The sequence below is a fragment of the Lolium rigidum genome, chromosome 1 (assembly GCF_022539505.1).
Source record: "Lolium rigidum isolate FL_2022 chromosome 1, APGP_CSIRO_Lrig_0.1, whole genome shotgun sequence".
In the NCBI taxonomy this organism is placed as follows: Eukaryota; Viridiplantae; Streptophyta; class Magnoliopsida; order Poales; family Poaceae; genus Lolium; species Lolium rigidum.
In genome coordinates, this window is record NC_061508.1 from 236,233,935 (window position 1) to 236,259,815 (window position 25,881).

The following is a 25,881-nucleotide window of genomic DNA, read 5'->3' on the forward strand; positions in this document are numbered from 1 at the left end:
TACCGTGTACCAGACATGGGCTTTGAAGTTTTATACAGAGCACCTGCAGAACTGTACACAAGAGGCATATATACACGCTGCAGCAGAAGCTGGTCGATGAATCGACCCGATTCGATCAGTAGTCATGGGGAGCAGCCACCGGCCGGTCACATGATGGAGCAGGCGTGGGGATTCTCGTCGCTGAAGTAGCTCCCCGCGGCGACATGCTGCTCGTGGCCGTAGTGCCCGTGGAGGTCCGAGTCGTAGTAGCCGTGGACGTGGTAGTTGTACGAACTGGTGCCCTTGCCGCCGCCGCCGTTGCTGCCGTGCGGCACGCTGTTGTAGTAGCGGTGCGCGTGGGCGGCGGCGGCGGGCTTGAGCTGTTGGTGGTGGTACAACGCCGGCTGCGTGTAGGCGTGGTGGTTCTGGTGGTGGTACTCCGGGTTGTAGGCGGACGGCCACAGGACGGCGAGCTTCCCCGTGCGCCGCGCCGCGCGCAGCACCTTCTTCTGGCTCGCCGTGCCGGTCACCGTCACCTTGTCCCGCGCCCTGTCCACGTCCACGTAGTGCACGCCTGAAGATCACCAACCACAAAGAACATGTTAATTCCCATGTTGTACTACCACGGTCGCCATCTTCCAAGTCGATCTCGGAAAACAGCCATGGCGATCGTACCTTGAAGCCTCAGGAGGGCCTTCCTCACGTTGTCCGCGCAGCCGTCGCAGTCGATGCTCATCTGCATCTCCACGATCTGCACGCGTACAACACAAGGTTAATTCTGAAGGATTTAGCATCACATCTTGCCATTTAGAGAGACACAAGCGCAAGAACTTACCGTCATGGCTGATTGCTTCTAGCTTTGGAGAGACTAGCGGATACTAACTGAAGTCCTCTCTGTGTATCTGACAAAGTCCAATACTTCCTTCGTAAATTGACAGTGCTTTGCTAGGGCAGTGCGTGGCTGTATATAAGGGCCGTAAGTAAATGTGACAGGCCAGTGGGTGTCCAGGTCAAGTCAGCTCGGGATTTTTTTCGATAAGAGTATATATTAAAAATATCAAGAAGATATCAAATACATCTAGCCTCTGCAACAACGTAATACCCTAATGGCATTACGGATGCACACAACAAAAAAAGAAAAAAAGAATTACATAAAAGGAAAAATCCCGCTACGGTATTCCAGTCATAGCCGCAACAGTACATTCACCACCAAGACAACACCTGAAATCCAGACTCTCCAAGAGCGACACCTCCAAGAAGGTAACAATGCACAAGCACCATTATCGCCCGTTCAAAAGATCTTAGGTTTTCATCCTGAAGATAGTCTCCGTTCTTAAAACAACGTCTCCAACAAGGTCATTGCCAGACACAACCAATTAAGGCCAGACTTTGGATTTTCATCATGAAAGGTAAGACTCTGAACGCCGCCCCACTTGCATACTGCTGCCGCGAAACCTAGAATATCAAGCAAGTCCCTCAGCAGCGCAAAAACTTGAACCCCCTTTGCTAGTCCTCCCATCCGGCGTTCATGGTATTCTCCGTCTCTAACTTCACCATGGAGCAAATGTTTCCATATGGCAAGAAAGAACAGAGCTTCGCGGCGCTCTCTACAGAACCAAACGGCCGGAATAAAAGCATGGGTGCACCCTACCGAATACCACCGATCTAGCAAACTCCAGGCATAAAAAGCGATGTTACATTCACCGGCCGCGCCTTCCGGAACACACCACTCCGGCTAGATCAAGAGGGACTGGCCATAGTAAGGTTTCCATCTTCGCACAAGAAGAACCCTAGGACCGCCACCTTTATTCATGCCTGGCCTAGCAGCCCCCACACCACTAGCTGGTCGCGGATAAGACAAGCAAGCGCGGATCCAGCAACGGTTGCGAGCAACGAACAACGGGTAGCACCAGACCTGCAAAGGAACGACAGCAGTGCCACCCGCGCAAACGCTGGCTGCAGCTGCCGTTGTCCTTGCCGAGGCGAGCAGGAGCAGCTGCGGCCCTCCAGGACTAATGCGTGCAGCACGAGGGTGCCACCGAGTGCGCCCCGCAGTCGAGCCGAGACCGCTGCGGCAGTGGACTTCTAGGCCCAGAATGGGCCCAGATCTGGCCCAAAATGAGCCCGCGCGCCACCACCCGCTCGTCCGAGCACCGGCAGCATTGACGCTCCGCCACTCCGCCAAGATTCATCTCGCCTCCCGGAACCGTCGCCTCTCCACGCGCAGAGGAGGCAGAGGGGAGCGCCCTCCATGCCCTCCGCCTTTGGCGGCCAGGCACCGCCACCACCACCGGCGGCAGCAGCGGCCAAGGGCAGCAGGAATCTGGGGCTGGCTTTGTTTTAGGGTTGGGCTCTCCGGAGTCGCCCCGCGCGAGAGCGACCCGGGAGAGATTTCCCCACTTAACTCAAATAATGGAGAGCCAGTCAGCTCGGGATAGATATGAAGATATCCACCAGCTGCAACTTGCATCTTTGTGCATATATATGTAACGACAGTTGATCACAGCTTTGCCGTCTAATTTCGGCGTTACTCTCTCCCTATGCATCATCAAGAGCGACGTGCAACCAGCAAATATTTCACTTCGCCTTGCCATGACGACCGCAGAGCGGTGAATGGCATGGAAGTTGCGTGAAAATTTTGCGGGTGCTTCAAAGTCATGATGATCAACGACGCATCGAGTTAATTAAGCTAACCCTTAGTAGTGCAGGTACGAGTCAGAACTATGCAAGTTGGAAAAACGCAGATCCTCCCACGAAATATCAAGCGATGCACTGCACCTCCTTTTCTTCGGGAGCATATCTTCTCGTTATAAATTATTCACAAGTCATACCCGCACTACTTAATTTGAGTACGAATTTTTTTAACCTGGCAGGTTCAGACTTTGGATGTAAACCTGTCTCTCAGATTCAGAGAACACAAGCACAAAAGAAGTACTAAGCACTTTTTGGAGAATTTGAGTGAGATCCACGATTACGGATGAAGGTTTGAGCCGAACCACAGACTGTTATGGTTAGGGTTTAATCTAGTTACAAGAGGATGAGTTTCTAAGGCTCAAAATCCTTGGCTTTAGAGCCCTAAAGATGGGGTAAACGTAGTAGAAAGAAAGGCCAAAAAACTCAGTTTTGGTGAAACAAGTGGTAATTACAGTGTCAGCCATTGGATCACCAACTTCATTCAAAGGGGCGCTAATTGTTAAGTGGAAGTCGACATCAATTTCCTTAGCCGCATTGGTTGTCGGGTCAACATCTAACGGTTGTTTGACATATCGGTTCAACAACTGACAATTCGTTCACAAAGCTAAAAAAATGGGGAAGATTAATCCTCCCAAGTACTAGTAGATCCCATGGGCAAATTCTTCCATTTAATGGGCCGTTGGACCATATGTATGCTAATGTCACCTTGAATGTGAGGGATTAATTTCCTTCCCAAAAGTTCTTTGAGTTTCATAGGATAATGCCATTAGGGTTTGGGAAAATTTGGATTTGGGACTCCGACGCATCCCAAGTACTTCTTCAAGTTGACCTCACATGAAAAGTAGGACAAAGCTAACATCCCACTGGAAGCAATAGGACCCAAACACACTTCGTGACACGAAATGGTCCATATAATTTTGAGTGGAGTATTAAGCTCACGTGGACACTGAGTGAAGTGCATGCGTGCGGATCTTGAGGTAGACCATACAAGTGAGATTACGAAATCCCTTTTTATTATGTGTTTGTCAGCAAAATGCTTCATTCTCTCAGGAGCCCTTGGTGTCCTTTTCTTCATACATATAGCAATATTCTCATTGGCCAGAACATAAGTGATGTTATCAATTGAATCTTCAGACTATGATACTTCTTCAGCAATCAAGCATGATGGTCTACCAGATAGTACTTGGAATGGGTTCACTTGTAAAGAGGTATAGAAACTTGTGTTTTACCATCATTCAAATGCTGACAACTATTGTTGACCCCTCTTTGGTTGGGTAAATGCCTTCACTTGTACATATCGGGCCTTTAAGGCCCTCCATGCACACGGAAGGCCTTTGGCGTGTGTGGTGTGAAAAATTGGTGACACCCAATAATTTGAACCGTGTGCGCGCGGTCTAGACGATAGTTCCCCTGTGCGGGTACAACACACACGAAAGTTTTTCTAGACCATAACATTTACTTCGCACAAGGCTTGCTACAAAATAATCGCCAGGGTAAACTCCCACCATCGCTAACGGTTCGTAGATGGTCTATGGTGTGTAAATTTTCCGCGGCATTTCCTTTATTGCGCCATCTCCTTTTCTTCTCCTCATCCCAAATGGTAATAAATAAAAAGTCATGTGTAGAACTTTTCCCGAGTAGCCTCTTTGCCTTCCTCCCGTGTGCCACATACGTGTCGTCGATGATCCGCTTCCTCGGTTGCGCTACATAAAGCCCTGCGCCACCGCCCTCTTGGCACACACCACCATTACGGAAAATACATTCGACATGGTTCGCAGAAAGAAGACCGCTTACTTCTCTTGGCACTACTAGGAAAACAACTATATGCGGGTTTGCTACCCGTGGCGCAATGGTGCGCCACAATACATACTAGTGATATACCACAAACCAGCGCGCCACTAGAAAAAAACTTACCAGTGGCGCACTATTTGAGGAGGTGCGCCACTAGTACGTCTAGGGGGTGAGCATTTTGTGTAGCACATACCAGGTATGTGCTATCCATTATCCTCACCCCATGTGGATCGCCTTTTCTATATTAGAAAAACTAAAATAAAATGATACAAACATTAAAATTTAAAATCTTTCAAGACGTCCATATGTTATGTACGGATGAATCCTGGTGTATGGAAAAAATCTAATTATGCTACATAAAATCCAACGATGATAAGACCATGCACACATATACACACATATACACCTGATCACCGAAGCTATCGCCGACAAAATTATACATAAATAACGGCTCATGCCAAAACATCGTTCTCATGATACTTGGGCTACGAGTACATCGCGTGTATATTCCCCTCGACGACTCAGGGCCTACTGCCGATATAATTTAAAAATAAATACGACTCTGCAAGATGCATCGTTGCAACAAGTCTGTCAAGCTTGCAACATGACTTGATCACTCATAAGTTGTTGCCAACACTATACAAACTAAAACACAGCTTTGTGCTGAAACATGATTTGTCACTACAAGAAAAGTTGCAATGGCCGATGAATTGAATGTCGCGCCGTGGTTGCTGATGCACCAACCCCGACGATTTTTGCTCTCTCTGTGGTGCATGTCAAAACATTTTTTTTTCTCGTTTTTGAGGCCATCTAGCCTGACGTAAACATGGAAAACGTCTCGTATGGTGACACGGGACGTGGTGCATGATGAATTCTCGGATGAGCCGGCCAAGTCAACGCAAATCTGCACCGCCCAGGGATGTAGGGCCCAGATGACAGCGTCTCTAGCGATATTTTTTTTGTCTCAATCGCGCCATCTCGTTCACGTTCTCCGATCGAGCCGTTTATGCTGCAGGATCATGGGTCTCGCATGTCATCCTCAATAAACAATAAACCTTTCCTTTCTTGGAGTTATTTTTGGCTACTGGTATTTGGTCACTTTCCTTTCTCTTTCGATTTCATGCCGCCTCTGAAACAATGAGGAAACTGCTGGCCCATGGGTCCCGCATGTCATCCTCTATGTACAATAAAAGTTTCCTTTCTTGGAGTTATTTTTGATACCTAATTTCTGGCTACTTCCTTTTTTATTTTGATTCCATTCCGTCTTGAAAACGTTGAGACCGTTGCTGCAAAATGGAATCTGCATGTCATCCTCTATGTACAACAAACCTTTCCTTTCTTAGATTATTTTTGGCTCATGATATTTGGTCACTTGCCTTTTTCTTTCGATCCTGTGCCGCCTTGAAAACGTTGAGACCGCTGCTGCAAAATGAGACCCATATGTCATCCTCTATGAACAATAAAACTTTCCTTTCTTGGAGTTATTTTTGGCACCTGATATTTGGTCACTTGCATTTTTCTTTCGATCCCGTGCCGTCGTTGAGACTGCTGCTGCAAAATGGGACCCGCATGTCATCCTCTATGAACAATAAACCTTTCCTTTCTTTGAGTTATTTTTGGCACCTGATATTTGGTCACTTGCCTTTTTTCTTTTGATCCCGTGCCACCATTGAAACATTGAGACCGCTGCTGCAAACTGGGACCCGTATGTCATCCTCTATGTATAATATAAGTTTCTTTTTTTAGATTATTTTTGGCTCCTGATATTTGGTCACTTGCCTTTTTTATTTTGATCTCATGCCGTATCTGAAACGTTGAGGAAGCTGCTGGCTCATGGATCCCGTATGTCATCCTCTATGTACAATAAAAGTTTTCTTTCTTGGATTTTTTCATCCTCTGATTTTTGGATATTTCATAACCTTGGAAACGTTGAGGATGCTGCTGCAAAATGTGACCCGCATGTCATCGTCTATGTACAATAAAGTTTCAGTTCTTGGAGTTATTTTTTACCTCTAATTTCTGGCTACTTCCTTTTTTTTTTTGATCCCCTGACGCCTTTGAAACGTTGAGGACACTGCTTGCTCATGGGTCCCATATGTCAGCCTCTATAAAAAATAAATATTTCCTTTCTTGGAGTTAATTTTGACCCCTATATTTTTTTTGGCAATTTGCCCTTTTTGGATCCCGTGCCGCCTTGGAAACATTGAGGATACTACTGCCTCATGGGTCTCGCATGTCATCCTCTCAGAACGATAAATATTTTTTTTTAGATTTTTTTACGAATTGATATTTGGCTAATTATTTTTTTCTTTCGATCCCCTACCGCCCTTAAAACGTTGAGGACGCTGCTTGCTAATGGGTCCCACATGTCAGTCTCTTTGAACAATAAATATTTCCTTTGTTGGATTTATTTTTGACCCCTAACTTCTGGCTATTTTCCTTTTTCTTTCGATCTCATGCCGCCTCTAAAACGTTGAGACGCTGCTGGCTCATGGGTCCCACATGTCATCCTCTATGAACAATAAAAATTTCCTTTGTTGGATTTATTATTGACCCTAATTACTTGTATTTGCCTTTTTTATCCCCTACCGCCTTTAAAACTAAGAGGACGCTGCTGGCCAATGGGTCTCACATGTCAGCCTCTCTGAACGATGAACCACATCTTTTTCCTTGGATTTTTTACCCCCTATTTCTTAGCTACTTACTTTTTATTTCGACCCCGTGCCGCCTTGGAAATGTTGAGACCGCTGCTGCAAAATGGGTCTCACATGTCATCCTCTATGAACAATAAACCTTTCCTTTCTTGGAGTTATTTTTGACCCCTAATTTCTGGCTATTTCCTTTTTTTTCGACCCCCGGCCGCCTTTCAAACGTTGAGGTCGCTGCTGGCTCATGGGTCCCACATGTTAGCCTCTATGAACAATAAAACTTTCCTTTATTGGATTTATTTTTGGCCCCTAATTTCTGGCTATTAATTTTCCTTTATCTTTTGAGATCCCCTGTCGCCTTTGAAACAATGAGGACACTGCTAGCAGGTTGGTCCCACATGTCATCCTGTACAAAGAATACAAATTTTCTTTGTTGGATTTATTTTTGACACCTATTTTTTCTGGCTATTTCCTTTTTCTTTTGATCCCCTTCCGCCTTGGAAACGTTGAGGATGCTGCTCCCTCATAGGTCCCACATGTCAGCCTCTATGAACAATAAAAGTTAACTTTCTTGCATATATTTTGACCCCCTAATTTCTGGTTATTTGCTCTTTTTCGATCCCCTGCTGCCTCTGAAACGTAGAGGACGCTGCTGGCTCATGGGTCCCACATGTCACCCTCTATGAACAATAATATTTCATTTCTTTATTTTTTTGACCCCCTGATTTCTGGCTATTTACCTTTTTCTTTCGATCCCCGGCCGCCTTTGAAATGTTGAGCACGCTTCTCGCGCATGGGTCCCACATGTCAGCCTCTATGAATAATAAGCCTTTCTTTTCTTGGATTTATTTTTGACCCCTAATTCATGGCTACTTGGCTTTTTTTTCGACCCATGCCGCTTTTGAAATGTTAAGGATGCTGCTGGCTCATGGGTCCCATATGTCAGCCTATATGAAAAATAAACATTTTCTTTCATGGATTTATTTTTGACCCGTAATTAATGGCTACTTGGTTCTTTCTTTTGATCCCCTGTCACCTTTGAAATGTTGAGGGCGTTGCTAGCTCATGGGTCCCAAATGTCAGCCTCTATGAACAATAAAAGTTTCATTTGTTGGATTTATTTTTTACCCCTAATTTCTGGCTATTTACCTTTTTTCGATCCCTTGCCGCCTTTGAAACATTGAGGACGCTGCGGCTCATGGGTCCCACATGTTAGCCTCTATGAGTGATAAAAGTTTCCTTTGTTGGTCTACTCACACTTCTTTTCCTGTAGACAGTGTTGGGCCTCCAAGAGCAGAGGTTTGTAGAACAGTAGCAAGTTTTCGCTTAAGTGGATCACCCAAGGTTTATCGAACTCAGGGAGGACGAGGTCAAAGATATCCCTCTCATGCAACCCTGCAACCACAAAGCAAGAAGTCTCTTGTGTCCCCAACACACCTAATACACTTGTCAGATGTATAGGTGCACTAGTTCGGCGAAGAGATAGTGAAATACATGTGGTATGAATGAATATAAGCAGTAGTAACGGCACCAGAAAATAGCTTGATGCTACGACTGGCGTGTGGTTGATGATGGTAATATTGCAGGTAGTACAGATGCAGTAGAACAGTAAACAAGCAGTGATTGCAGTATTTGGGAACAAGGCCTAGGGATTATACTTTCACTAGTGGACACTCTCAACATTGATCACATAACAGAATAAATAAATGCTATACTCTACACTCTCTTGTTGGATGATGAACACCACTAATTGTGTAGGATTACACGAATCCTCAATGCCGGAGTTAACAAGCTCCACAATATTCGATATTCATGTTTAAATAACCTTAGAGTGCATGATAGATCAACACAACTATACCAAGTACTAACATAGCATGCACACCGTCACCGACAGACTATGAAAGGAGGAATAGATCACATCAATACCATCATAGTAATAGTTAACTTCATAATCTACAAGAGATCACAATCATAGCATATACCAAGTACTTCATGATGCACACACTCGTCAACATTACATCATGGAGGAGGAATAGACTACTTTAATAACATCACTAGAGTAGCACATAGATGAATAGTGATACAAAACTCATATGAATCTCAATCATGTAAGGCAGCTCATGAGATCATTGTATTGAAGTACATAGGAGAGAGATTAATCACATAGCTACCGGTACAACCCTTAGCCTCGATGGAGAACTACTCCTCCTCATGGGAGACGGCGAGCGTTGATGAAGATGGCGGTGGAGATGGCAGCGGTGTCGATGGAGAAGCCTTCCGGGGCACTTCCCGTCCGGCAGCGTGCCGGAACAGAGACTCATGTCCCCCAGATCTTGGCTTCGCGATGGCGGCGGCTCTGGAAGGTTTCTCGTACCGTGGCTTTTCCGTATCGAGGATTTAGGTCAGGGACCTTTATATAGGCGAAGAGGCGGAGTCGGAAGGTCGACGAGGCGACGACACAGTAGGGGGGCGCGGCCCACCCCCTGGCCGCGCCAGCCTATCATCTGGGGCCCACAGGGCCCTCCTCTGGTGGCTCTCGGGTGTTCTGGAAGCTTCGTCCAATTCTAAGACTCTGGGCGTTGATTTCGTCCAATTCCGAGAATATTTCCTTACTAGGATTTCTGAAACCAAAAACAGCAGAAAACAGGAACTGGTACTTCGGCATCTCGTCAATAGGTTAGCTCCGGAAAACACATAAAATCATCATAAAGTGTGAACAAAACATGTAGGTATTGTCATAAAATAAGCATGGAACATCAGAAATTATAGATACGTTGGAGACGTATCAGCATCCCCAAGCTTAGTTCCTACTCGTCCCGAGTAGGTAAACGATAACAAAGATAATTTCTGAAGTGACATGCCACCAACATGATCTTAATCATACTATTGTAAAGTATATGAGATGAATGCAGCGATTCAAAGCAATGATAAAGACAATGACTAAACAACTGAATCATATAGCAAAGACTTTTCATGAATAGTACTTTCAAGACAAGCATCAATAAGTCTTGCATAAGAGTTAACTCATAAAGCAATAATTCATAGTAAAGGTATTGAAGCAACACAAAGGAAGATTAAGTTTCAGCGGTTGCTTTCAACTTGTAACATGTATATCTCATGGATATTGTCAACATAAAGTAATATAATAAGTGCAATATGCAAGTATGTAGGAATCAATGCACAGTTCACACAAGTGTTTGCTTCTTGAGATGGAGAGAAATAGGTGAACTGACTCAACATAAAAGTAAAAGAAAGGCCCTTCGCAGAGGGAAGCATGGATTGCTATATTTGTGCTAGAGCTTTCATTTTGAAAACATAAAGAGAGCATAAAAGTAAAGTTTTGAGAGGTGTTTGTTGTTGTCAACGAATGGTAATGGGCACCCTAACCCCCTTGCCAGACAGACCTTCAAAGAGCGGCTCCCATGAAACATTTTTATTTTTGGGTGGCACTCCTTCCAAACTTTACTTTCACAAACCATGGCTAACCGAATCCTCGGGTGCCTGCCAACAATCTCATACCATGAAGGAGTGCCTTTTTATTTTAGTTTTATTTAGATGACACTCCTACCCACCTTTGCTTTCTCAAGCCATGGCTAACCGAATCCTCGGGTGCTGTCCAACAATCACATACCATGGAGGAGTGTCTATTTTTTTTGTAAAATTATGAAAGTTAATTAATTGGGGTCGGGAACCCCATTGCCGACTCTTTTTGCAAAATTATTGGATAAGCTGGATGAAGCCACTAGTCCATTGGTGAAAGTTGCCCAACAAGATTGAAAGATAAACACCACATACTTCCTCATGAGCTATAAAACATTGACACAAATAAGAGGTAATAACTTTTGAAGTGTTTAAAGATAGCACTCAAGCAATTTACTTTGGAATGGCGGAGAAATACCATGTAGTAGGTAGGTATGGTGGACACAAGTGGCATAGTGTTTGGCTCAAGGATTTTGGATGCATGAGAAGTATTCCCTCTCGATACAAGGCTTAGGCTAGCAAGGTTATTTGAAACAAACACAAGTATGAACCGGTACAGCAAAACTCACATAAAAACATATTGCAAGCATTATAAGACTCTACACTGTCATCCTTGTTGTTCAAACCCTTACTAGAAAATATCTAGACTCTAGAGAGACCAATCATGCAAACCAAATTTTAGCAAGCTCTATGTATTTCTTCACTAATAGGTGCAAAGTATATGATGCAAGAGCTTAAACATGATCTATATGAGCACAACAATTGCCAAGTATCAAATTATTCAAGACATCATACCAATTACCACATGTAGCATTTCCCGTTTCCAACCATATAATAATTAACGAAGCAGTTTCAACCTTCACCATGAACATTAAAAGCTAAGAACACATGTGTTCATATGAACCAGCGGAGCGTGTCTCTCTTCCACACAAGCATTTATTCAAACAAAAACAAAAACAAAAACACACAGACGCTCCAAGTAAAGTACATAATATGTGATGGAATAAAAATATAGTTTCACTAGAGGAACCTGATAATGTTGTCGATGAAGAAGGGGATGCCTTGGGCATCCCCAAGCTTAGACGCTTGAGTCTTCTTGAAATATGCAGGGATGAACAACCGGGGCATCCCCAAGCTTAGAGCTTTCACTCTTCTTGATCATATTGTATCATCCTCCTCTCTTGACCCTTGAAAACTTCGTCCACACCAAACTCAAAACAACTCATTAGAGGGTTAGTGCACAATCAAAATTCACATGTTCAGAGGTGACATAATCATTCTTAACACTTCTGGACATTGCACAAAGCTACTGAAAGTTAATGGAATAGAAAAATCCATCAAGCATAGCAAAACAGACAATGCGAAATAAAAGGCAGAATCTGTCAAAACAGAATAGTCCGTAAAGACAAATTTCTAAGAGGCACCAGACTTGCTCAAATGAAAATGCTCAAATTGATGAAAGTTGCGTACATATCTGAGAATCACTCACGTAAATTGGCATAATTTCTGAGTTACCTATAGAGAATTAGGCCTAGATTCGTGACAGCAAGAAATCTATTTCTGCGCAGTAATCCAAATCTAGTATGAACCTTACTATCAAAGACTTTACTTGGCACAAAAATGCAACAAAACTAAGATAAGGAGAGGTTGCTACAGTAGTAACAACTTCCAAGACACAAATATAAAACAAAAGTACTGTAGTAAAATAAAAACATGGGTTATCTCCCAAGAAGTGCTTTGTTTATAGCCATTAAGATGGTCTCAGTAATTTTAATGATGCACTCGCAAGAAATAAGAGTTGAAGCGAAAGAGAGCATCAAGAAGCAAATTCAAAACACATTTAAGCCTAACATGCTTCCTATGCATAGGAATCTTGTAAATAAACAAGTTATGTAGGCATAATGCAACAGGCATAGGAAAACTAGACAAGCTCAACTTCAAAATTTTAAGCATATAGAGAGGTGTTTTAGTAACATGAAAATTTCTACCACCATATTTTCCTCTCTCATAATAATATCCAAGTAGCATCATGAGCAAACTCAACAATATAACTATCACATAAAGCATTCTTATCATGAGTCTCATGCATAAAATTATTACTCTCCACATAAGCATAATCAATTTTATTAGTTGTAGTGGGAGCAAATTCAACAAAGTAGCTATCATTATTATTCTCATCATCAAATATAGGAGGCATATTGTAATCATAATCAAATTTATCCTCCATAACAAGTGGCACCAAAAGACTACTATCATTATAATCATCATAAATAGGAGGCAAAGTATCATCAAAGAAAATTTTCTCCTCAATGCTTGGGGGACTAAAAAGATCATGCTCATCAAAACCAGCTTCCCCAAGCTTAGAATTTTCCATATCATTAGCAACAATGGTGTTCAAAGTGTTCATACTAATATGTTCCATGGGTTTTTTAATTTTCGCATCAAACCATCCATGTCTTAACTCAGGAAAAAGAATAAAAAGCTCCATGTTGCTTTCCATTATGCCAAACTAGTGTTCAACAAGAAACAAAAAGATGCAATTACAGGATCTAAAGGAAATAGCTTCGAGTACTTACAACGGCGCCGGAAAATAGCTTAGTAGCTGAGATCCGGAGTGTGAGTACCTTTTACCTTTCCTCCCCGGCAACGGCGCCGAAAAATACTTGATGCTGTCCGGGATCGGCGCGTGGTTGACGAGGGAGGAAATGGTGTAGCTTTCCTTCGTTCCCTGGCAACGAGCGCCGTGAAAATATGCTTGATGTCTACTCACACTTCTTTTCCTGTAGACAGTGTTGGGCTTCCAAGAGTAGAGGTTTGTAGAACAGCAGCAAGTTTTCCCTTAAGTGGATCACCCAAGGTTTATCGAACTCAGGGAGGAAGAGGTCAAAGATATCCCTCTCATGCAACCCTGCAACCACAAAGCAAGAAGTCTCTTGTGTCCCCAACACACCTAATACACTTGTCAGATGTATAGGTGCACTAGTTCGGCGAAGAGATAGTGAAATATAGGTGGTATGAATGAATATAAGGAGTAGTAACGGCACCAGAAAATAGCTTGATGCCACGACTGGCGTGTGGTTGATGGTGGTAATATTGCAGGTAGTACATATGCAGTAGAACAGTAAACAAGCAGTGATTGCAGTATTTGGGAACAAGGCCTAGGGATTATACTTTCACTAGTGGACACTCTCAACATTGATCACAAAACAGAATAAATAAATGCTATACTCTACACTCTCTTGTTGGATGATGAACACCACTAATTGTGTAGGATTACACGAACCCTCAATGCCGGAGTTAACAAGCTCCACAATATTCGATATTCATGTTTAAATAACCTTAGAGTGCATGATAGATCAACACAACTATACCAAGTACTAACATAGCATGGACACCGTCACCGACAGACTATGAAAGGAGGAATAGATCACATCAATACCATCATAGTAATAGTTAACTTCATAATCTACAAGAGATCACAATCATAGCATATACCAAGTACTTCATGATGCACACACTCGTCAACATTACATCATGGAGGAGGAATAGACTACTTTAATAACATCACTAGAGTAGCACATAGATGAATAGTGATACAAAACTCATATGAATCTCAATCATGTAAGGCAGCTCATGAGATCATTGTATTGAAGTACATAGGAGAGAGATTAACCACATATCTACCGGTACAGCCCTTAGCCTCGATGGAGAACTACTCCCTCCTCATGGGAGACATCAGCGTTGATGAAGATGGCGGTGGAGATGGCAGCGGTGTCGATGGAGAAGCCTTCCGGGGGCACTTCCCCGTCCCGGCAGCGTGCCGGAACAGAGACTCCTGTCCCCCAGATCTTGGCTTCGCAATGGCGGCGGCTCTGGAAGGTTTCTCGTACCGTGGCTTTTCCGTATCGAGGATTTAGGCCAGGGACCTTTATATAGGCGAAGAGGCGGAGTCGGAAGGTCGACGAGGCGACGACACAGTAGGGGGGCGCGGCCCACCCCCTGGCCGCGCCGGCCTATCATCTGGGGCCCACAGGGCCCTCCTCTGGTGGCTCTCGGGTGTTCTGGAAGCTTCGTCCAATTCTAAGACTCTGGGCGTTGATTTCGTCCAATTCCGAGAATATTTCCTTACTAGGATTTCTGAAACCAAAAACAGCAGAAAATAGGAACTGGCACTTCGGCATCTCGTCAATAGGTTAGTTCCGGAAAACACATAAAATCATCATAAAGTGTGAACAAAACATGTAGGTATTGTCATAAAACAAGCATGGAACATCAGAAATTATAGATACGTTGGAGACGTATCACTACTGCAAACTAGGTCCAATATGTCAGCCTCTATGTGCGATAAACTTTTCCTTTCTTGGATTTTTGGACACCTGATTTCAAGCTACTTGTCTTTTTCTTTAGATCTCCTGCCCCCTTTGGGAAACATCGAGAACAATGCTAGCTCGTGGGTCTCACATGTCATCCTCTTTGAATGATAAATTTGGAGGCAACGACTGCAAGATAGGTCCCACATGTCAGCCTCTCTATTGAATAAACGTTTCCTTTCTCGAATTTATATTTGACCCCTGATTTTTGGCTACTTTGCCATTTCTTTCGATCCCCTGCCGCGTTGTTAACATTGAGGACGCTGCTACAAAATGGGTCCCACAGGTTATCCTCTATATAGAATAAATGTTTCCTTTCTTGAATTATTTTTTACCCCTGATTTCTGTCTACTTGACTTTTTCTTTCGATCTCCTACCACCTTGTCAATGATGAGGACGCAGCTGCAAGATGGCTCCCATATGTCAGCCTCTCAGAACGAAAAATGTTTCCTTGGTTTTTTAACCCGTCACTTCCCTAAACCCTAGTACAAAAATTATATTAAAAAAGGATTCGAACATAAGAGTTCGGTCTAGATGATGATCTAGGTGCATTGCCACTGCATCAAAAATTTATGTGTTGGCAAGGAATTTTTCAGAATTTTTTTAAAAATAAAAATGCACTTCGTGAATTTTTTCAACATACCCTGCTCTATGGAGCGATCAAGGTTTTTCAGATTGGGTACACGCTGTTTCATAAACTGCAACACAAGAATACAAATAAAATAAAAAAACTTGCATGTGGAATCTCCGTATTTTTTTCTGGCGAATCATAGGATCCATGTTTTATTAGAAAAGGGGCCGAAAGTACATGAGTAAAAAGACCCATTTTCAGTTATTGGGCCGTTATCTCCTGAGCTAGTAGGCCCATGTAAATTACCATGTAGATAGCCGACGGTAACCAAAAAGTGGAAAATTGGGCCCAAGCGGGCAATGTTGTACAGTACTTTTTATATATTGGTAAGGTGGTACATAGGGTTACCATTACCAAAAAAAATGGTACATGGGGAAGCGTTGGAACCCTGATCGTTACTGAAGGCATTTGCACGTAATAGCACGACCTTGGCTAATTTTTGAAAAAAGATGTCCATCGTGGTATTCAAAGCAAAGATCTTCATGTCTACTACCCCAACAAACAACATACCAACATATATTCATCACAATACAGGTAGCTAATTTGTGTAAAATATGTTCAACATGGGATTCAAACAAAGATCTTCATCTCTGCTAAATTTTGATTTCACCAAAAATCGAACAGCGTGTGTTCATGAGGTTAAGTTCACGAACACTATGGTTTCTATATAAAATAAGGTCACCATCCGTCTCTTATTTTTCAAGGAAAAACAAGTGGAAGTGTTGGGATGAACCACATGGGTGCTTCGGCTTGATGTTCAAGCTCCTCTTTTTTGTACTGCAAGCTTGAGCCTATGGGAGAACCTCCATTGGCGTGCATTCGGCTCCAATTCGGCGCTGGGTTTATCCATGTACGCTGGGCGAGATTGTGGATAGCGAAGACACAGTCAGGTTTGAACAATTGGAAAACTGGTTCAACAGCCTCTGCATCGATTGGCGGGGTAGGGGAAAAATGGGTGGTTGAATCCAAGAAATAAAGAATGCCCCTTCAAATTGTTCAATCTATCCCACCTTGCCTCTTCTACAAGGTCTAAGGTATGGGCAGATCTCAAGAAAACATGGCACCGTAGCGAAGGATAAGACATCATCTTGTTACCCATGTGTAATAGTGGAGGACCGTAGGTGCCCTGTAAACCCTTAACCTAAATCCACGCGAGATCAGATTCACCAGTAATGGACTCTGCTCACATTGGTGCCAGGAAGTAAGTGCGCAGGTCAAAAAATCCAAGAAATACATCTTCATCTTCATCTTCAGCATCATCATCATCAATCTAATTCTTATTTTTCTAATTCTTCTTCTTCATCATCATCAACATCATCATCGGCATCGGCATCTCCATCGCCTTGATCCACATCTGCTGCTTCATCTTCAATGACAACATCTCCATCGACTTGAGCCATATCTGCAGCTTCATCCATAATGACAACATTTCCAGCTCCTTCAGCCACATCTGCTGCTTCATCTTGAATGACAGGGGCGTCAATGAGACGCGGGGCTGCATGTGTCCCTGCAATGCATAAAGATCAACCACAATGTAGAAAGTAGGAACTAAACTATAAATTATCTCTTCTCTCCTATTTTATACTACTATAATGCACCAGTTTTGAACAATACATGTAGCAACAACTCTAATTGTTGGTGTCCAAAATCTAACTGTTTGGATTAGAGGTATTCACGTGAAAAAATACCACATCAGCGTCCACGTGTTTCTAGAACCGTCATGTTTCCATTATGTAGAAAAATCAAAGCAAGCTCACACCGATATCACACGTCCCACTTGACAGTGATTAAGAAAGGTTCTAAGTTTTTGTTCATATTTCTCAGCTGCATGCTCACACTTATTTTGATGGTATAACCAAAATATTAGTTGTATTGAAAGTTTGAACAACATTTAGAACGCAACTTTTGTACATCAATATTGGAAATCGTAATTGGTCTAACATATGCCATTTAATAGTTAAGACATAAAAAACTCACCCCAGTTATATGGTTCCCAAACTAGAACATCTCCATACGGATACGTAACTGTATACATGATGCATGTGTGAACTTGTACCATATCCAGGAATGTCGATGGCATCGACATAGTTTGTTCCTTCAAATTTGAGGTTTGACAAGATATTCTACTTCTTGTTTAGGGGCACTTGTAGGATAGCAATCAATTTGTCAAATACATTGATTACCTCGTAACGCCATGGCCCTGCTAGTTCATCTTTGTATGGCCTCTTGATGATCCGTACTTTGAGGAGTTCCAATTTTTTTACTAATTTGTATTTGAAGAGGAGCTGTGGGTGATGAACCACAAGTATAGGGGTGTATCGTAGTACTTTCGATAAATAAGAGTGTCGAACCCAACGAGGAGCAGAAGGTGTTGACAAGCAGTTTCGATGAAGGATTCACTGTAAATGCTCACAGACAAGTTTTCAGGGGGTTTTGATATATCAGATAAATAAAATACAAGTAAGTAAAATGCGGGAATAATAATTGCAGCAAGTGGCCCAATCCTTTTTAGCACAAAGGACAAGCCGGTTTGTTTACTTATGATGACCAAACGTTCTTGAGGAAACACGGGAATTTAGTCTAGTGCTTTCACTTCATATAGTTGATTAATCTTCATTGTTTTGATAAGTGTTGTGTGGGTGAACCTATGCACCGCCCTTCCTAGGACTAATACATACTTGTGATTAAACCCCTTGCAAGCATCCGCAAATACAAGAAAGTAATTAAGATAAATCTAACCACAGCCTTAAACTCGAGATCCCGTTATCCCTCATGCATCGATATACCAACGGGGGTTCGAGTTGCTCGTCACTCCGGCAACCCCACAATTAGCAAACGAATACAAGATGCATTCCCCTAGGCACATAAAGGTGAAGTATCATGTAGTCGACGTTCACATGACACCACTAGAAGAATAACACCACAACTTAAATATCAAACCATTAAATATTACTCAACATAGTTCACTACTAACATTTAGACTTCACCCATGTCCTCAAGAACTAAACGAGCTACTCACAAGACATCATATGGAACATGATCAGAGGTGATATGATGATGAATAACAATCTGAACATAAACCTTGATTCAATGGTTTCACTCAATAGCATCAATAACAAGGAGTAATCAACACCGGGAGAGTTTCCCCTATGAAATAATCAAGATTCAACCCTAGATGTTACAGCGGAGACGAGGTGCAGCGGTGGAGATGACGGTGTCGGTGGTGGAGATGATGATGATGATCCCAATGAAGTCCAGCTCGATGACGGTGATGATGGCGACGATTTCCCCCTCCGGGAGGGAATTTCTCCGGCAGATTTCAGCCTGCCGGAGAGCTCTTTTCTCTCTGGTGTTTTCTTCCCCGCAGAGGCGGCTGCGACTATCCTTGATGTTCTGTCGCACTTTAGGGTTTCTGGGAGATGAAGTACGCGAAAGGGCGATGGTCGAGGGGGTCGTGGGCCCCCTCCCCACATGGCGGCGCGCCAGCCCTGGTGGCCGCGCTGGCCTATGGGGAGGGCCATGGCGGCCCTCCTCGGCCTCCCCTTTTGGCTGGCTCCGTCATCTGGAAAAATAGGACCTTCGGTATATTTTCCGTCAATTGTTGATCTTCAGAAATATTGTATCCTGGCGGTGCTTTTTCCAGCAGAATCCTGACTCCGGTGAGTAATTCTCCAATAATCATGAAACATGCAAAATAGGTGAAATAACATAAGTATCATCTCTAAATATGAAATATATCAATGAATAACAGTAAATTATGATATAAAATAGTGATGCAAAATGGACGTATCAGTGGGCTGCGTAGCCAGCATGCACCAGGAGGGCACAAAGAAATTCCTGCATCTTTCAGAGATGGAAGAGATATATTAGTATCTGATCTGTATATGTTATGGATCGTCAAGTGCCCGTCCTGCTGGACAAATGCCACCCAGTCGTCGTTACAGCCCACCCAGTGCATGGGTCCATGTCCATCCAGTTCCTCCTTGGTATGGATAAATGATGGAACTATCGGCTTGTCTAATGGTATCAACAACACCTTAGTGCCCTGCAAACAGGATTTGTGTCAAAATTATCTATGCATGCAAGGTATTCGACATAATGAAGAGAAAATTGCGCCGAACTGAAGCAGAGATGTAATGGATAAATAAAGCAATTCCGAAGAGTACATGTGCATAGTGAAGGCAGCAAACCCTATTGTACTCCCAAATTGGGCGATGATGTTGAGTCCAAATACATGCATGATGTTTGGCAGTAAGAAAAGTTGATTGAAAAAACACAAGCTGAAACAAGATGACTAAATAAATAAATACTCTTACAGTATTATTGCGGTAGTCTGGCCATGTCTCGGGCTCGCAATGGAGTAGGCTCGGTACACTGAACGGAACCTTATGCTCTCCGCGGATCGCATGCCGCATTCCGATCATGCCTCAAGCGAGGCGACCAGTGCTAAGGATATCTGCCCGCTCGGCTCCACCAGTGGGTAGTGGAGGTTGCCCAACCCCATGAACTGGTGGTAGCAATCAGGAATCTCCTCAACCTTATGCTTCTACTCCATTGGAATCGGTAATCTAATGCAAGGGAGAGAGGGGTGAACAAGAGAGAGAGAGAGAGACATACAAATTTTTGTGTGTGGAGGAGATGCAGTAGTACTACGATACTAGGAAGTGGAGATGTAGGGCACGTGTCCGGGGGAGAGGAACCGCTATTTCCCTTTTTAAAAGTAACCGCAAGGTTAATCGCTCATTGGAACTTGGGGCCGGGATATAGTGGTAACATTTATTTTGTTAGTGGGGCCAGAGAGATTTCGAGGTATTGACCAACTTTGCCTCACCTTGACCCCACGTGGTAGTGATCCGAGATACTTTTTTTAGGTGAACCCGATATACTTATTATAGTACTATAGTAGTACAAGTATATACCTAGTATATACCAAGATTATTATTTTAAGGTCTTCTGTTCCATGAGCAACAACTTCCCCCACTCCACTCATCCAAAATACTAACCCATCCAACTTCAAGGACCAATCGACATAGCTATGGCCTTCCGATTTGGCTCTGGTCGCCACACACATAGTCCTTCCACCGACAAGGAAGAGGAACATCAGCCCTTTCGTCGCTTGTTCTTATACATAATCATATACAGTACCATATATAGATCAAATTTCTATATCAAAAAATAGTTCAAATTTGAATTTAAATAGCTGAAGCTAATTCGTCGCTTGGTCTTACACATAAGCATACCATTGCTCTAGTTTTGTCATCACCGGACAACAGAACACCATGTGTTCATCTGTGGTCATCACAACATAGCCAACCGGAGTACCTAGTAATCTAACTAGAGAAGTGAACCTATAGTTGATCAAGCCTTCAAGTTTAACACAATAATACCCCCACATTATGTGTTGAGGAGCCACACCCATATATAAGAGTACCATCATGTTGACCACAAATTCATCATTGAAGAGAGGGGTTTACTTATAAACCACCTCTTTACAAAACAGTTGTAATTAGTAGGCCACAAGTGCCTCGTTCCTGAGCTATGAAATTACATACTATGAGTAGGTACAACGTCTGCAGGCCCTGTTTCATAATTAAACATCGCACTTGTTCCAATCTGGGGCGTTAGCGAAGTTTGGGATGAACCAAAGAGATGTCTTTACCATGTACCTATCTTTTTTTTGCATGTGTTCTCCAAGGCGTTGGTTTGGAAACTAACAACGCAATCTTCACCATTCAGACTAAGCGGCATATTTCAGGCAGCTGTGAATTGCGAAGCCATGCTTCATCGGCAAGGTGTACACACAATTTATTCTCGTTAGACATCCTGGGACAACATCTGCACCGTCTAATGGCAGCATAATTGGATAGTTCACTCCAAGGAAACAGAATATGATCCAAGGTCATCAATCTTTTCCCATGGAATACCTTAATTTAACTTACTAGTGTCCTTCATGAAAACCATGCAGCCAAATCCAGAAGCATAGTTTCCAACAATGCTACCACGATGAACACGACAATCAGAAGTAGTATAGGTTTATATCGTGATACTTAGCACGTATATATGGCATACTAATATTTGTCTCAACATTTACCCTAACTTCTCATTTGCAATGAGATAAATTTGAAACAAAGTGGTCTAGAATAGTTAAGGTTAACCTAATTTCCTTTGGAAGTATTAGATTAACTTCCATTTTGTTGAGGACTACTTCACATGCTATCTCTAGATTCTAACATAGCTACTCTAAACTCCTAACTATTAGAGCATAGCTCCAACACTTCCATGTGTTTTTACCATGTGGCTATGATCTTGGTATACTTGATACAGTTCCCATGGTTTTGGAACATAAATCTTGCACTATCGTTGAACACCTGACTTCTTATTGTACTCCTCCTAAATATTTACGATGTCCTAGTCCATCACATAATGACTCTAAGGTGAATCATATGTGATTACTATCTCTACCATGTAAGTAGACAAATTTTATTCCTATGTCTTCCTTACCTCCCATGATTGGCTCATCGTGGTCTATACTACCTCATATAACTCATGTTTATCACTTACTATCAGTTGTTTCACAAAATTTGGATAAATTTTTACTTACCCATTACTTGTCTTGGTATACATTTTCTAGTAGGATATCTCCCTTATGTACTTATCTTCATCACTTGATATTACTCCTATTACAGGTGTGGATAACTCTTACTTAAACATAACATGTGTTGGTATACATCTTCCAATAGGATATTTTCCTTATGGTTGTATCCTCTCTTTGGACTACCATGTATTGTATACCAATTGTGGTCTACTCATCTATGGTTTTAAGGACTTAATGGTGTGCTACATACTTGGGATTAGCTAACTAACTTCACTTAGGAAAGATAGGTAAGAAAGGTTGACTCAAGTGTGTCAGGATTATTCTCAAGTGAATATCCATCTCAAGTCATAAGAAGAATTTGGTTTAGCTAAGACAACTTCCTATAGACACTACCAAACCTATAGGTCTCCTTAAAAAGGGTTTTAATCCTAGGGTCAAAGCGTTTGCTATGATACCAGCTGTGGTGACCCAACATACAACTGCATGGTGTAGTATGCAAGTCGTTGACATAACACCAATGAAAAACCGTTCCACTAGTATTGCATCCCTCAGAGTGGTACAACAGAAACATACGCGGGTTCAAGGCATGTATATAGAGTTACATACAAACTCTTTACAGAAGATCAGCATAGCCTCCTACTTTACAATGAGGTAAAATTACAAATAAACTCCAGAAGAACGACTCGTAGTCTAATCTTATCACGAACTCTATCTATAGAGGATTTGACTAGCTATAGAGGCTATGACTGGGTTCTAGCTCAATAGGAGCTAGGTTTAGGGAGCTAGTTCCCTTCTACTGCTAATCTAGGTTTTCTCCTTGATGGATGTGGTGTCTGACTCTTCTGACCGGGTCCTGTCCCTTGAGGTAGTTGTTGACTCCTCATTCTTCGAGTTGTACTGTAGATCCTCCTTCGATGCCTCCATATCTAAGCAGGGGATTTAAAGAGGGATGAGTATGAGTGTACTCAACAAATTCATTATAGGAAAGAGGTGTTTAATGCACTAGCTACAACCATAGACCAGAAAGTCATAGGCAATGCAAATTTTGTAATCATTTCTTCAAAAGGTTGCTTTTATTCTGAAGAGCTATGTCCGCCAGCCTTCGCTGGGTGTCTAGAACTTCATGGAGTTCCTTTCCGGCCGCGTTCGCAGTTCCATAACCCGGAACATGGAGTGATAGGTCATGATTTGATACACTCTGTAGAGGTGTGTTGCTTTTACCATAAGAGATCTTAACCTTGTTGCCAACCGGGCTTACGACTCCGTCCACACTTCCTTGGTGTGAGGCCAGGTATAAGGTCCTAGCCAATCATTGCATTTCTCCGCGACCCCACACACCCACCCTTCGTTGCAGTTCCGACCTAACCCCGATGATTTAGGATTAGTTAGTTGTAATGATTAGTTCAAGGTGTGTTGAACTTTTAGAGATGGTTCACAAACAAGGTTCTTATTAAGGGTTGATTTCTTGGTATCATAAATAAGTAGTGCAATATATCAGAACAAAAACATTATTAGCACACAACAATGGAATTTGGTATAATCCTAACATGTAATGAAAAGTTGTTGGTTTTAGTACTAGATGGCATGGTTAATGATTACTTATCATACACCTCAAAAGAATAACTTTTGAAGAACATATTCTTTAATAAAGAACAAGTATTGTAATTAGGTTTGTGGAGTTCTATGGTTTATTATGGTTCCGATTAGTTTCTGGAGTAAAGATTAGATGGATCACAACAAGGTTGGATTCATCAACCTCTAGAGTTTGTGTGGATTTTGGTTAAGTATAAGCATCTTAAGCAATTAATTATAAATAGTTTCTATCAAGGTTGGTTATATATTACTGGTGATAGATAGCAAGGGTTCATAGGTCCTATTAAGCAGAGTTGATGACTACTCCTTATTTACTTCAAAAGAATAGCTTTTGAAGAACATATTACTTAAGTAATAAGAAGTATTTCAATTAAGGCCGAGGTTATCTAGGTTTTGCTATTGGATCCACTAAGTAAGGAATAGTTAGTTCCTAAATAGGATGATTCATAATTATGAAGTACTTGTAGGTTTTAGTGTGATATGGTTATGTAATGCAAAATATTGGACATGGTTGCTATTAGATTTCATCACAATGGTGTGATGCTAAATAAGGATAATTAAGGATGAGATTCTTGGTAATAGGAAGTAGGGTTGATCCTACTTGATCATCTAGGTTCTATTAGGATGAACACATGAATACCAACTTATTAGTAATAAGGCTTGTACCATATTCAGAGAGTATGAGCATGTGTTTGGTTTTTAAATATGGATCTCTAATGGATGTTAAGGTAGTAATATTACATTTAATGTTTTCCTAGGGTTTTAGGTTTTACATAAAATTATGGAGCTAGGGTTCCTAATAGAATTAGGGTTTTAGAGTTTTAAGGCTTTCACATGAAATGATAAGGTTATCACTTTATCCAATATGGAATTAGGGTTTCCGATTTGTGATGCAATTATTAAGGTAATAACTTGATGATCAAGTTTAAGTTACTAGTAACTTTGGATTAATAAAAAATAATGAATTAAGTATTTTATTATTTTTAAAAGATTATTAATTAAGATAATTATTATTCATGTTTAAATCCCACTAATAAGGATTTAATAAGTTAATGATAAAATAAAATTAGTTTTAGTGTATTATTCATTTACTTAATGGTTTTTACTTAATTTAGAATGTTTTCCTAATTATTGAATTTAGGTTGAAAGAAAAGGCTTAAATAATTAAATTTTTATTTAAAATAAAAATTTCATATTATATTTTTTATCGTGTAGAGTTTATTTTTATGAGCATTTTGATATCTCATTTATATTTTTATGCGTTGAAATTAATTTTTAATATTAATGCAAAGTTTCAGCAATTTACTGAATTTAAATGAAACAAAGAAAACATTTTGTACCGTGGCAGAACCTAGCTCTAGACACTGACCCATGGGACCAGTGCCACGTTGGATGCCACGCAAGCGGTGACTGGTCAAAGTTGACCGGTGTGTTTGACCTCACCGACGTTTAAACGCCGGCAGTCAACTGAGGGAGGCGCCGCCAACTTACGGCCTCCTCAGACTCGAAACTAATTAATACCTACGGACTCCCCTCGACACGCTGGACACCGTGGTGGTGTTGGATTTTCGAATGGATCACCGGAGCATCATCGGCAAACATGCCTGCGGTAGAGCAACTCCGACGAGATCTCGAATCGTTGCTACGGTTGATGAAAATGCACAAATAAGAGGTCTCTGAGCGTGCACACTCACCCTGATGTTGATAGGATGCTCGACGAGGAGGATTGGCGATGGTGGCAAGCTTGATTTCGCGAATTCCAACGATGACCGGAGAAAGGGAACGACTAAATCCGCCTAGCTCCATCCTCCCCTTGATGCTGGGCTTCTACCAGAAGTTCTACACGTCGAGGCGCACCTCCTCGACCTCCTCACGGATGCTGGGGCGTCTCCAGTCGTCGAATTCTCGCTCGACGCCGGCGGCCAGTAAACGAAGATGGCGAGAGATATAGAGAGATTGAGAGGGATTGGAATGACGGAGGTGAACAATGGTAGCATGGCGATCCTCCTGGTGTTTTTATAGGGCGCGGGATGGTCGGGAACGACGACGAGCATCGGCTATGGGTGGCCATTATATGGTGGATGTGTGAGCTAAGGTTTC

The 25,881-nt window shown here is 42.2% G+C and overlaps 1 protein-coding gene across 1 annotated transcript; it reads right to left on the reverse strand.

Annotated features, from left to right (window-relative positions):
- Positions 1–901, reverse strand: LOC124683347 (heavy metal-associated isoprenylated plant protein 28-like). The gene is made up of 3 exons (XM_047217883.1): positions 815–901; positions 655–730; positions 1–553 (listed from the first exon to the last, which is right to left on the reverse strand). The coding sequence occupies exons 1-3, from the start codon at positions 818–820 to the stop codon at positions 147–149; spliced, it is 489 nt and encodes a 162-aa protein (XP_047073839.1). The 5' UTR covers positions 821–901; the 3' UTR covers positions 1–146.
- Positions 902–25,881: the final 24,980 nt, after the last annotated feature.